Source organism: Dendrobates tinctorius, unplaced genomic scaffold (assembly GCF_039654945.1).
Source record: "Dendrobates tinctorius isolate UK_male_01 unplaced genomic scaffold, ASM3965494v1 ptg000036l, whole genome shotgun sequence".
In the NCBI taxonomy this organism is placed as follows: Eukaryota; Metazoa; Chordata; class Amphibia; order Anura; family Dendrobatidae; genus Dendrobates; species Dendrobates tinctorius.
The window spans coordinates 42,370,922-42,383,532 of record NW_027361704.1 but is presented as its reverse complement, the minus strand read 5'-3'; the positions used below and the strand labels follow the sequence as shown (position 1 = coordinate 42,383,532).

General features: G+C 46.1%; 1 protein-coding gene across 2 annotated transcripts in view; it reads left to right on the top strand.

Moving 5' to 3' along the window:
• DDX46 (DEAD-box helicase 46) overlaps positions 1-12,611 on the top strand; it is a 209,972-nt gene that overhangs the window by 54,842 nt on the left and 142,519 nt on the right. For both annotated transcript variants that reach the window (XM_073573810.1, XM_073573808.1), the window contains exons 5-7: positions 8,845-9,010; positions 9,095-9,240; positions 11,667-11,780. In XM_073573810.1, coding sequence (XP_073429911.1) covers positions 8,845-9,010; positions 9,095-9,240; positions 11,667-11,780 — 426 coding nt within the window. The remainder of the gene's footprint in view (positions 1-8,844; positions 9,011-9,094; positions 9,241-11,666; positions 11,781-12,611) is intronic.

The following is a 12,611-nucleotide window of genomic DNA, read 5'->3' as shown; positions in this document are numbered from 1 at the left end:
GGCCCGACGCCAGTACCCGGTAGGTAGGTCCGGGCAGTCCCTCCTCGTCCGATCCCAGGGGCGGTCGCCTTCGGCGTGGGGCCGGGGGCATCCGCCATGCGGCCGGGGCGTCTGCTTCCGCCGGAGGTGGGGGCCGCTGGCTCGCGGGCGCGGACTGGTGACGCGGCCTGGTTGCGCGCCGTATGACGCGTCGGACGGGCGCCGTGGGCCACAACTGACGTCGGGTGTGCGCCTCTGGGGAGGCTGGTCGGGGGTTTCCGGTCCCCGCCGCGGGCTCGGTCGGGGGGGAGGAGGAGGAGCCGGACATCGGGGTACTCGGCAGACCTGGATGAGGGACACCTGTGAGTCCCATAGGGGGCGGTTCCATGGGTTGGCGGCTACTTAGCTGCCTCAGATCAGCTGCGAGGCGCTTCTGGCCCTGTGTTATTGGAGAATGGCGTCGCAGGAGCAGGCAGAGCCTCTGGACGAGCATCCACAGATTCAGCCTTCAGAAAGACCCCAGTAGCGGTCTAGCAGCCGCTCTGAGAAACATAGGTCTACTCAGAAGGCGAAACCAGAAAAATCCACGAGCCTTAAAGGATCAGCGGCTCCGATGGACCCCCCCACAGAACCCGGTACTGTGCTGCTATGAACCAGGGTAAGTGAGCTACGAGGAAGTTCACCTTGGTGATTTTTTTTGTTCCCCTTATGTTCCCTCTCTCCATTCTACCAGGGGAAAAAGTGCTCTGGTAAGAGCAAGCAAGTGTGCGGAATGCGGGGTTCCCCTCCCAGACAGTCAGGGAAGGAAGCTATGTAGACCCTGTATACAGCGCCTTGTCACAGAAGAGACTGCTGACTCTACCTCCAGTATGAGAAATCCCCTACATCCCCCATGCTGGTCTCCAATAGCGACTCGCAGGAGTTTAAATCAGATTCATCATCATCTGAAACCAGATCGGGCCACTCCTGTTTTCCACTAGAACAAGTCAATCATCTAGTAAAAGCGGTAAACACCACAATGGGGATTGAGGAGGTCCCAACAGAGAAGTCAGTACAGGATTCGATGTTCCGAGGATTGGACCGAAGAAATCGTAGGTCCTTCCCGGTGGTAGACAAAGTTAGTGCCCTTATTACGCGGGGGGTGGAAAAAGCCGAGAGGAAAGGCTCCCTGCCTCCTGCCTTCAAAAGAAGGTATCCATTTGAGGAAACAGCTTCATCCTCATGGGACAAAGCCCCAAGATTGGACGCGGCTATCGCCAAAGCGTACAAAAAGATGTCACTGCCCTTTGAGGACCCTTGGTAGCTTAAAGGACCCGCTGGACAATAAGGCGGATGTTTTCCTCAAGGGAACCTGGGAAACATTAGCTGGAGCCCTATGGCCAGCGATCGCTGCCACGTCCACCGCCAGGTCCTTAATGGTATGGTTGGACCAGTTGGAAGGGCAGCTTAGAGATAAGGTCCCAAGACAGGACATTCTTTCCTCCCTCTCTACAGCCCAGGGAGCGGCGGCCTTCCTCTCAGACGCGTCGGCAGACTGTGAAGTTAGCAGCCAGATCCGCAGCCCTCTCCGATGCCGCCCGTAGGGCCTTGTGGCTCAAATGTTGGCCGGGTGACATGCAGGCCAGATCAGTTATGTGGTATCCCATGCGAAGGGGTTTACTTATTCGGTAAAGTGCTAGATGAACTCTTAGAGAAAGCTGGCGACAGCAAGAAACGCTTTCCCTATCTGGGAAGACCGCCTTACAGAAGAGACTCCTCCAGAAGGTGGTTTGACCGTAGGAGAACAACAAGAGAAAGACCCAGATATGACACCAGGAGAAGAGGTAGGAGGTATATGTTTAATACCCCTCGGGACCGTAGTGATCCGAAATGACTGCCGGACCAGGTGGGGGGGAGGTTGTTGTCCTTCTACCCAGCCTGGTCATGTATTTCAAACAGTCCTTGGATATGGAGGAGCATCAGAACAGGACTGAGGTTTGAGTTCCAGCAAGCTCCTCGTGAGAAGTTCCTTCTAACCCCCATCCGTTCTTTACCTACAGAACAGAAGGCGTTAGAGGTGGAGATCCAGGATCTTCTCCAGAAGGGTGTCTTGGTGAAGGTTCCTGAGCTACAAAGAGGTAAGGGGTTCAACTCCCCCCTCTTTCTAGTTAAAAAGCCAGACGGCTCCTTCTGCACCATTATTAATCTCAGAAGCCTCAATAAATTCATTGAAATTCACTCTTTCAAAATGGAGTCTGTGAAATCGGCGATTAAATTGCTGTTCAGTGGGTGCTTTATGGTAGTCTTAGACCTTGAAGACGCCTATTATCATGTTCCAATACACGCAGATCATCAGCAATTCCTAAGGGTGGCTGTTTCAGTGGGCGGAGTTATAGGCCATTTTCAATACAGGGCACTTCCCGTCGGGGTGGCGGTGGCACCCCATGTCTTCACAAAGATAATGGCGGAGGTTATGGCTCATTTGCACGAACAAGACATTCTCGTGATCCCCTATCTAGACGATCTACTAATTGTGGGGCACTCGGAATCTCACTGCACCACCCAATTAGGGAGGGTAATATCCAGCCTTCAGGGTCTAGGTTGGATCATTAATTTTAAGAAGTCATGTCTGCAGCCCCTAAAAGTATAACCGTTCCCTCGGTCTTATCCTAGACTCTGATATTCAGGAGTGTTGGTTACCAGAATCTAAAGTATTCAACATTCAGCGTCAGATACTCAGGGTAATAGACAATCCATCGATTACTCTTAGAGGGGCAATGTCACTGTTGGGCTCACTTACAGCGTGTATACCAGCAGTACTCTGGGCCCAATTCCACACCAGAACCCTGCAGTGGGACATTTTACACAAGACCCCTCATCTAGAAGGTCGCCTCGAGGGTAGAGTTGCCTTATCCAACGATACCATTCAGTCCCTACGTTGGTGGTCACTAATTCCAAATTTGCGTAGGGGAGTTCCCTGGGTACACCAGATCTCCCGAATTCTAACCACGGATGCTAGCCCCAGGGGCTGGGGAGCTCATATGGGGGATAGGTGGGTGCAGGGAACGTTGACACTGTCAGAACAGAAATTTTCCTCTAACCTTAAGGAGCTGTTAGCCGTGGAGCGGGCTGTAAGTGCTTTCCTTATGTCCCTACAGGGCGAACACGTCAGAATATTCTCAGACATCCAGGTAACTGTAGCCTACATTAACCACCAGGGGGGAACCCGGTCCAGGCCCTTAATGGATATGGCGAATCGTATCTTTCAGATCGCCGAGGTTCACCTTCTATCCCTTACAGCCCTCCATATAAAAGGAAAACAAAATCTAACAGCCGATTTCCTAAGTCGCAACAGGCTCAAACAGGGAGAGTGGGCACTAAAGAGGGCCATCTTCGGACAGATCTTACACAGATGGGGGCTCCCAGAAATAGATTTGTTTGCCAGCAGAAGGAACACACAACTCCCTATGTTTTGTTCTCTGGATCCCAGAGAAAACCCGTATGCAGTGGACGCTCTCCTGATCCCGTGGAACTTCGACCTGGCGTATGCCTCTCCCCCCCCCCCCCCACTGAATCTGATCCCAATGGTACTGAGGAAGATCTGGGAGGACAGGGCTCACGTTATCTTAATAGCCCCATTCTGGCCCAGAAGGCCATGGTTTCCTTGGCTGAGGAAGATGTCTGTGTCCCAGCCATGGTTTCTCCCAGAGCTCCCGGACCTTCTGTCCCAGGGTCCAGTATATCACCCACGGGTTTCCAACTTACACCTAGCGGCGTGGAGTTTGAGGGGGAACTGCTAAGGGGGAGGGGGTTTTCCCGGGGGTTAGTCAACACCCTATTAAAAAGCAGGAAAGCCTCCACGACTAATATCTACGCCAGAGTCTGGAGAAGATTCTTATCAGTCTCAGGGGCGGAGGTTGGTCAGAAGATCCGCATTGACCAGATATTGGAATTTTTTCAGAAAGGGTTGGAGATTGGTCTAGCCACAAATACGCTTAGAGTCCAGGTTTCGGCTCTAGGGGCATTTTACAACTGCAATCTAGCAAACAATTACTGGGTGGCAAGATTCATTAAAGCAGCAGCGAGATCCAGACCCATTATTAAAGACTCACACCCTACAGCGACAATGTGGGCCCACCAGTAATAGTAAGCTGAGCAAATCACCCATGTGTTGTAGCATAGGGTAATGGCGTCAGATGACGAGACCCATATGGAGTGGAGCCAGGGAGCAGTAATACCCGATGCGTGTCGCCACCCGCAGTGGCTTCGTCAGGGGTCACTGCAGGTGGCGACACGAGGCGGGTATTTCTGCTCCCTGGCTCCACTCCATATGGGTCTTGTCATCTGACGCCATTACCCTATGCTACAACACATGGGTGATTTGCTCAGCTTACTATTGCTGGTGGGCCCACATTGTCGCTGTAGGGTGTGAGTATTCACATTTTTTGTTGCTCCACTCTATACTTTTATCTGGCCTTATATCTGGGCGTTAAGTGTCATGGTGACCATTCCTTGCTTATGGCCTCTATTTAGAGTCCAAACTACTTTTGTCACGGGTCCACGTGATTTTTTTGTGGTTCTGTTTTTTGTGTACCAGATACATCAAGTACTATTGTTAATACATACACCTTTTTGGGGGCACTTCTTGATATTTTCACCCACTGTTTGGTATGCTGTTTATATAGTTAGGAATTTGGTCCCCAACATATTTGGAGTGCAGTTTCAGGGTACAGGCTCTTATGAGCCATTGAATGTTGCTGTAACGTCACATGTGACTTTTAATGTTTTTAATGTTTTGTAGTGTCGGTCATTACATGTTTAATAAATAAAAACTACATCTCAACATGTCAAGTCCTTGTCTGTGGTGATCCCCATTTGTATAGCCTATTCTTTTCTTCTACTTTTTTACATTACTAAACTATGGACTGTTTTTGTTTGTTGTATTTTGGTAGTGCCACATACCTAGCCATCCCTTTGTAGGTGTAGTAACTATTTTGAGTCCTGGGGTGTTTTCCAGAAACAAGCGGCAGTAGATGTTGCGGAGTAAAAATTGCAAATCTGCGATTGTAGTGACCAGTACGTTGTAGTGCCCAGTACATAATGCCAGCTCATGCTTCTGAAGACATGCTCATGTTAATTAGGCAGGCTCTCATCACTACAGAATGCCAAACGTGTGGATGCTTAATGTGGTTTAGGCACACTGGGACTCAGAAGGGAGGGGGACATTTGGATTTGGGAGCCCAGAATTTTTGAGGTATTGTGCCAAATTTTTTTTGAGGAGTTAAACCAATTAGAATTGCTTTAAGGCTTTACTAGGCAATAGAATTTTTGAGCCTATTTATTTTTTCTCTGGTTCGAGTGTTAAATGGTGAGGGTAGATAGTCAAATTCCCTACCATTTGGGCCTCTAGTCTAATCTTGTTTTAAGCACTATAGCACTTTAAATTTTTGGTGAGTTAATTTTACTTAATAAAAGTATGCCGATTGTATTTTTCATCCTTTTCTTTATTTTTATTGTAAGAGAGCCCAGAATTTGCTAATTATTTCTTTTGGACGGGCGAGGAGCCATTTTGCTTTTCCAGAGCCTTTGTACCACCATGATCATGGAAGCTCCCTATATTTCCGTCAGAAAATTACTGGTCAGATGACGGACCTGAATGGGGTCTTGCTTTCTTTTTTGTGTATTAATTTGAAGCTTTTATTGGGAACATTTTACATAACGTTTCTCCGAGTGACGTGATTCAGATGAAACCTCTAAGGGATCCATTCACTATTAGGAGGCAACAGAGTTACTGTTCATCGTTATTCTTTTCAGAGGTGCACAAAACTGTGGCGGACTGCACTTTTATGCATGCCTGGAAACACCGGACCAAAGGCCAGACGGCGTCCACAGTGCCTCAATCTGCTTCATTATGGGGAATCTTCTGTCGGGGTTTCCATCTGAATCACATATTTTGGAGATTTACTTGGAAACTCCAGTGTAAGCGCTCAGCGCAGGTCGCAGGATAAATGTGCGCCAAGCCTTACTGCGATCCTTGGGAGGCAGAATGGACATAACCTATTTTGCGGTTTATAAGACGCACCACAAATTTTGAGTAACATAGGCCGAAAAAAGACATTAGTCCATCCAGTTCAGCCTATAAAATTCTGTCAGAATAAATCCCCAGATCTACGTCCTTCTAAAGAACCTAACAATAACTGTAAGATACAATATTGTTACGCTCCAGGAGGACATCCAGGCCTCTCTTGAACCCTTCGACTGAGTTCGCCATCACCACCTCCTCAGGCAGGGAATTCCAGATTCTCACTGCCCTAACAGTAAAGAATCGTCTTCTATGTTGGTGTAAAAACCTTTTCTCCTCCAGACGCAGAGAATGCCCCCTTGTGACCGTCACCTTCCTTGGTATAAACAGATCCTCGGAGAGATATTTGTATTGTCCCCGTATATACTTATACATGGTTATTAGATCGCCCCTCAGTCCTCTTTCTTTCTAGACTAAATAGTCCTAATTTTGCTAATCTCTCTGGGTATTGTAGTTCCCCCATCACCTTTATTAATTTTGTTGCCCTCCTTTGTACCCGCTCTAGTTCCATTATATCCTTCCTGAGCACCGGTGCCCAAAACTGTACACAGTATTCCATGTGCGGTCTAACCAGAGATTTGTACAGAGGCAGTATAATGCTCTCATCATGTGTATCCAGACCTCTCTTAATTCACCCCATGATCCTGTTTGCCTTGGCAGCTGCTGCTTGGCACCGGCTGCTCCAGGTAAGTTTATCATTAACTAGGATCCCCAAGTCCTTCTCCATGTCAGATTTACCCAGTGGTTTACCGTTCAGTGTGTAATGGTGATACTGATTCCTTCTTCCCATGTGTATAACCTTACATTTATCATTGTTAAACTGCATCTGCCACCTTTTGGCCCAAGTTCCCAACTTATCCAGAGCCATCTGTAGCAGAATACTATCTTCTCTTGTATTGACTGCGTTACATAGTTTTGTATCATCTGCAAATATCGATATTTTACTGTGTAAACCTTCTACCAGATCGTTAATAAATATGTTGATGAGAATAGGTCCCAACACCGACCCCTGCGGTACCCCACTGGTCAGAGCAACCCAGTTAGAGAATATACCATTTATAATCACCCTCTGCTTTCTATCACTAAGCCAGTTACTTACCCATTTACACACATTTTCCCCCAGACCCTGCATTCTCATTTTGTGTACCAACCTCTTGTGTGACACGGTATCAAACGCTTTGGAAAAATCAAGATATACCACATCCAATGACTCACCTTGGTCCAGTCTATAGCTTACCTCTTCATAAAAACTGATTAGATTGGTTTGACAGGAGCGATTCCTCATAAACCCATGCTGATATGGCATTAAACAGTTATTCTCATTGAGATAATCCAGAATAACATCCCTCAGAAACACTCCAAATACTTTACCAACAATAAAGGTTAGACTTCCTGGCCTATAATTTCCAGGTTCACTTTTAGAGCCCTTTTTGAATATTGGTACCACATTTGCTATGTGCCAGTCCTGTGGAACAGACCCCGTTGCTATAGAGTTTCTAAATATAAGAAATAATGGTCTGTCTATTACATCACTTAGTTCTCTTAGTACTCGTGGGTGTATGCCATCCGGACCCGGAGTTCTATCTATTTTAATCTTATTTAGCCGGTTTGATTAAAATGAGTTAAATAGGAAAATAATTTTTTTTTTTTTTTTTTAATAAAATGGTGGTGTTTCTTACAATCCAGGCGTCTTATTGCTTACGGGAGTGGTGGCTGTGGTGAAGCGGGGTCGCTGCTGGCAGAGGCAGGAATGGGGCGATGCTGCTGACCTCAGACTGGGAGAAAGGGGTGTTAGGTGGTTAGGCCGCAGTGGAGCAGGGTCTCATGGTCGCAGCTGGAGGAGGCAATACTGACACTGTGGGTGTTCAGAGGTGCGGGGGCTCCGCTGACATTTTCTGAAAGCCCAGAGCCCCCGCTCTGTTTACTATGTGGTGGATTCCAGGAAAATGGCTACCGGGGCGGCGCATGCGCAGATGGAGATCTTGGCGGTGAGATCTCATCTCCTGAGATCTCCATCTTTATACCTGTGAGTGCTGCACTGACACAAACCTTGGGTTACCATGGCAACGATCGAGCCCTCACAGTGACGTTGTGGGGGTGTCGATCAGAGAGGAGAGGGAGCCCCCTCCCTCTTTCTTCTTTCTAAACGCTCCAATCGATATTGATTGCAGCATTTAGGGGGTTTAAATTCTCCTGACAGCCTGGTGTCAGCTGAATACCTGGTGGAAATTGTGCCCGAGAATCGCCAGGACGTATCTATACGTCACGGGTCGGGACGAACGTATGGCTGCATCCAAGGTGTTGAAGGGGTTAATATAGCTATGTGTTGTGTGAAGAGAGCTAAGCTGCTGAGTGCTCTCCACAAGTGATCACCCCTGCAATCACGTACATGTATGTGATACTGCATTAAGGGGTTAATGATGGTGAGTGTGTACGATCGTCTGAACTTGTTCAACGGCTGATAAAATTAGTCTTGGTATTTTATAGGTCACATCATGGGCCAGTGTGGTTGACTTCCTGTCAAGGTGGTGGATGTTGACGATGTACGAATGTACCTTCATATTATATAAATCCTGGCTTTTCACGCCTCCACTTGTGGACACGTGATTTTTAATAACTTGAGTAAAAACTTTATTTATTTTTTTTAATTCCTTATCTGTGCCTAACTGTATAGTGTGCTTCTGAGACTTTCATTTTTTTTTCATCTATGACAAAAAATGTACATCATAGTTTGTTAATGAGTAAAGGATAAAGTGTTGAATGTATTTTGCTGTTCTGACCAAGTCATCCTTTTGCACACTCAGAATTTTGACCAGAATAAGCTTGAAGAAGAGATGAGAAAACGTAAAGAAAGAGTAGAAAAATGGCGGGAAGATCAGCGTAAGAGAGTTGTGGAAACTATTGGAGAGTTAAGAAGAGAAGTTGAAGAAATGCGACAAGGAAAGAAATGGAGTTTAGAAGACGATGATGGTAAACATAAATTTATGGTTTTCCTTATTTTACTTGGTATTTGTTTAAAATATTTTGTAATATTTTTGTTATTTTTCATCTTAGATGATGAAGATGAGCCAACGGAAGGTGAGAAAGAAGACCAGGAAGAGGCGGATGAGGAGCTGGATCCATTAGATGCCTACATGGAAGAGGTCAAAGAAGAAGTTAAGAAGTTTAACATGGGCAGTATGAAAGGTGGAAGTGAAAAGGTTGGCGCTGATAACAAGTCTTGTGACTTCATACAGACATAAGGCATTATTACTGCTTAAAGGGGTTTTCCCACAAACAATCATTTTAATCAAATGATCTTAGAATAAAAATAAGTTCCACAATTTGTGTTAAAAAGAAATGTTCCTGTGCTGAGATAATCTTATAAATGTGCCCCTGCTGTGTACTATGTAATGGCTGTGTCTGACCGTACAGGAACATGGTTTGATCATACCACAGCTCCTGGGCAGGCGGTAAAGTATACAGACAGGACAGCAGAGGGGAGGAAGCAGGCTATAGTATCCAGAGAGGACCGCACAGGATCACAGTTGCTCTTTTCTGTGAGGTAAAACATGTTTCAAAACAGGCAGTGAAATGTTTTTACCTCACAGAAAGCATCATTTACAATCCTATGCTATCCTGTCTGAAAGTTCTCTTTTGGGCCATTTGTGAAGTATTTATCTGAATATCTTATGTAGAAAGTACAAAAGCTTTTTAATTCTACTGTTTAATAATGTGTTAAAACGCAATGAATAGTGAGACAACTGAACTGTGACCGTACTTAAAGGGGTTGTCCAGGCTTTTCACATAATCTCAGTACATATCTGGGCTGCAGAATTATGACAATAAGTAATTTTACTTTCTGTCACTAGTTTGCACGGTTTTCTAGATATTCTGAACAGAACGTCCAAGGGGGGGGGGCGTGTTATGTCATTGAAATGAGAACTAGTCGTAACCTCCTACTCTACTCCAAACATGCCCTCTGTAGCAACAACCCCACCCTCCATAGCTACAGGCCCTCCCCGTCCACATGAAGCAGCCCTCATCACACAGTAACAAATTCTTCCCCTCCAGCAGCCTCAGTGCAGAGAGCAGCTGCTCCTCCCCCAGACACACACTGAACAGTTATCTATGGAAAGTGAAAAGTAGTGAGGAGTGAAAATCGTCCTGTATTCTGGGCCACTCCATGATTACAATACATAACTCATTATCAGTAATTCCTTCCCTCACTGTCCCAGGCTGCTGGCAGTGAGAACAGATTGTGTGATGGCCAGTGATGGGGGTCTGCAGCTTCTAATCTGCACAGGGGATGGCAGTCACTGATGTAATCTGTTCTGTGACAAAGCCTCTGCTGTGTGAATGAGACAGCTCTGTGTCACTGATGTCTTCACACAGCAGCAGATTTGGTGCAGTGTATGTGCGAAGCTCCACCAAACTCCCAGCAAGCTTCAGTGACCAGCACCACCCACTGCCCACTCATTGGCTGGCAGTAAACTGCACCAGCACTCATCTTTATCATTATTCCAGCATTGGAAAGAACACAGCAGTGATCCTGTATTTGTGAAAGCAGCACAATACACACATACACCCCCCAACACTTCACACTGTTACAGCTGCTGATTGGACAGGCTGCTCCCATCAGTATTTGTGTCATTAGAGACACAGTGCTTACACATACACTGCACCAAATCTGCTGCTGTGTGAAGAAATCAGTGACACAGAGCTGTCTCATTCACACAGCAGAGGCTTTGTTACACAACAGATTACATCAGTGACTGCCATCCCCTGTGCAGATTAGAAGCTGCAGACCCCCATCACTGCCCATCACACAGTCTGTTCTCACTGCTGCCAGCAGCCTGGGACAGTGAGGGAAGGAATTACTGATAATGAGTTATGTATTGTAATCATGGAGTGGCCCAGAATACAGGACGATTTTTCCTCCACACTAGTTTCACTTTCCATAGATCACTGTTCAGTGTGTGTCTGGGGGAGGAGCAGCTGGGTGGTCTGCTCGCTGCATTGAGGCTGCTAGAGGGGGAGGATTTGTCACGGTGTGAGGAGGGCTGCTTCATGTGGACGGGGAGGGCCTGTAGCTTTGGAGGGTGGGGTTGTTGCTATAGAGGGCATGTTTGGAGTAGAGTAGGAGGTTCCGACTAGTTCTCATTTCAATGCCATAACACCCCCCCCTGGACGTTCTGTTCAGAATATCTAGATAACCGTGCAAACTAGTGACAGAAAGTAAATTACTTATTGTCATAATTCTGCAGCCCAGATATGTACTGAGATTATGTGAAAAGCCCGGACAACCCCTTTAAGAGTGGAACTTGGTGATGTAAGGTTTCCAGTAAATTTACAGACCTCCACAGATTAAATTTCCAGAAAAGTTCTATAGTTGTTCTAAAAACCTAATCTGCTTTAATCCTATACACTGCCCTGTCAGGCCAATTTCATACCCACTCTGTGGTTCCAGCTGTTACAATTCCCATATTTGTTCTGACACAGGTAGGAGCGCCCTCGTCTTGCCGGCCATTACATGACGAGGGTTGGCTGTCAGGCACCGTTCATTATCTACTTCAGCCCCTCTTTTTTTCACTTTATCCATGAAAAGCCTTACATTTTTTAAATGTTTGTTTGTTTTTTCTCACAGAAAACTGGCTCAACAGTAACAAAGGTAGTTACTGTAGTGACAACTAAAAAGGATGATGTAGAGACCACAAAGAAGAAAGGAGAGCTAATGGAGAACGACCAAGATGCTATGGAGGTAATCAGATTTTGCGGTCTACCTTGAGAGTCCTTCAATATGCATTCTGACATGTTATAATTCTAATGTATAAAATCCTGTGTTTGTTATAAATTCATCACAAATGTCTGTGTGGACATGGAGTATCATGAGAACAGGAAGGGGTGCAAAAGTCCATGCTCGTGCATGGGATGCAAGATGGTGCAGCAGGAGGCAATCAGTTTTCATTGTTATGACACGTGATGGGTAGTCCACTTACCACTTGGCTTAACGATTAACCCCTTCACACAAAAGGGCATAACTGTACATGCAGAGCGTCGGTGACTTTCAGCAATTGAGAGTACAGTTACATCTTGCAGATGGCACGAGCACAGGAACTAAGCCCATGCCATCCTCAGCAGGAGCCTGTTATACACAGCTGAGCTCCTGCTATGTGTGTTGGGACTGGACCTTGCTCCAATCCTAGCACTTTAACAGCTCAGATGCTGCTGTCAATGAGGACATCACCAGGATGTGAGGAGATGTAGCATATGAGCACACATGAAGTATTTGTTGCAGATATTTCTGCATAAAAAATGTCTCTTGGAAGGAAAAAAGCTGCATAAAACTCATGCTCATTACAATGAGGAATAACTGTAAAAGAATCAACATGCTGCAGATATGAAGCTGCTTCAAGTCTGCAAGGAAAAAATAGCCGCAATTGATTAGCATAAAACATCTGGAATTGCGAAACGCTGCCCACAAAGTGGAAAGTAAATAGCAGGTTATCACATAAAATACACTTCAAAAAAGGCTCAAATGGAGCAATGAATTGAGTGCATACAAAAAGAAGGCACAAAACTAGACACAAAG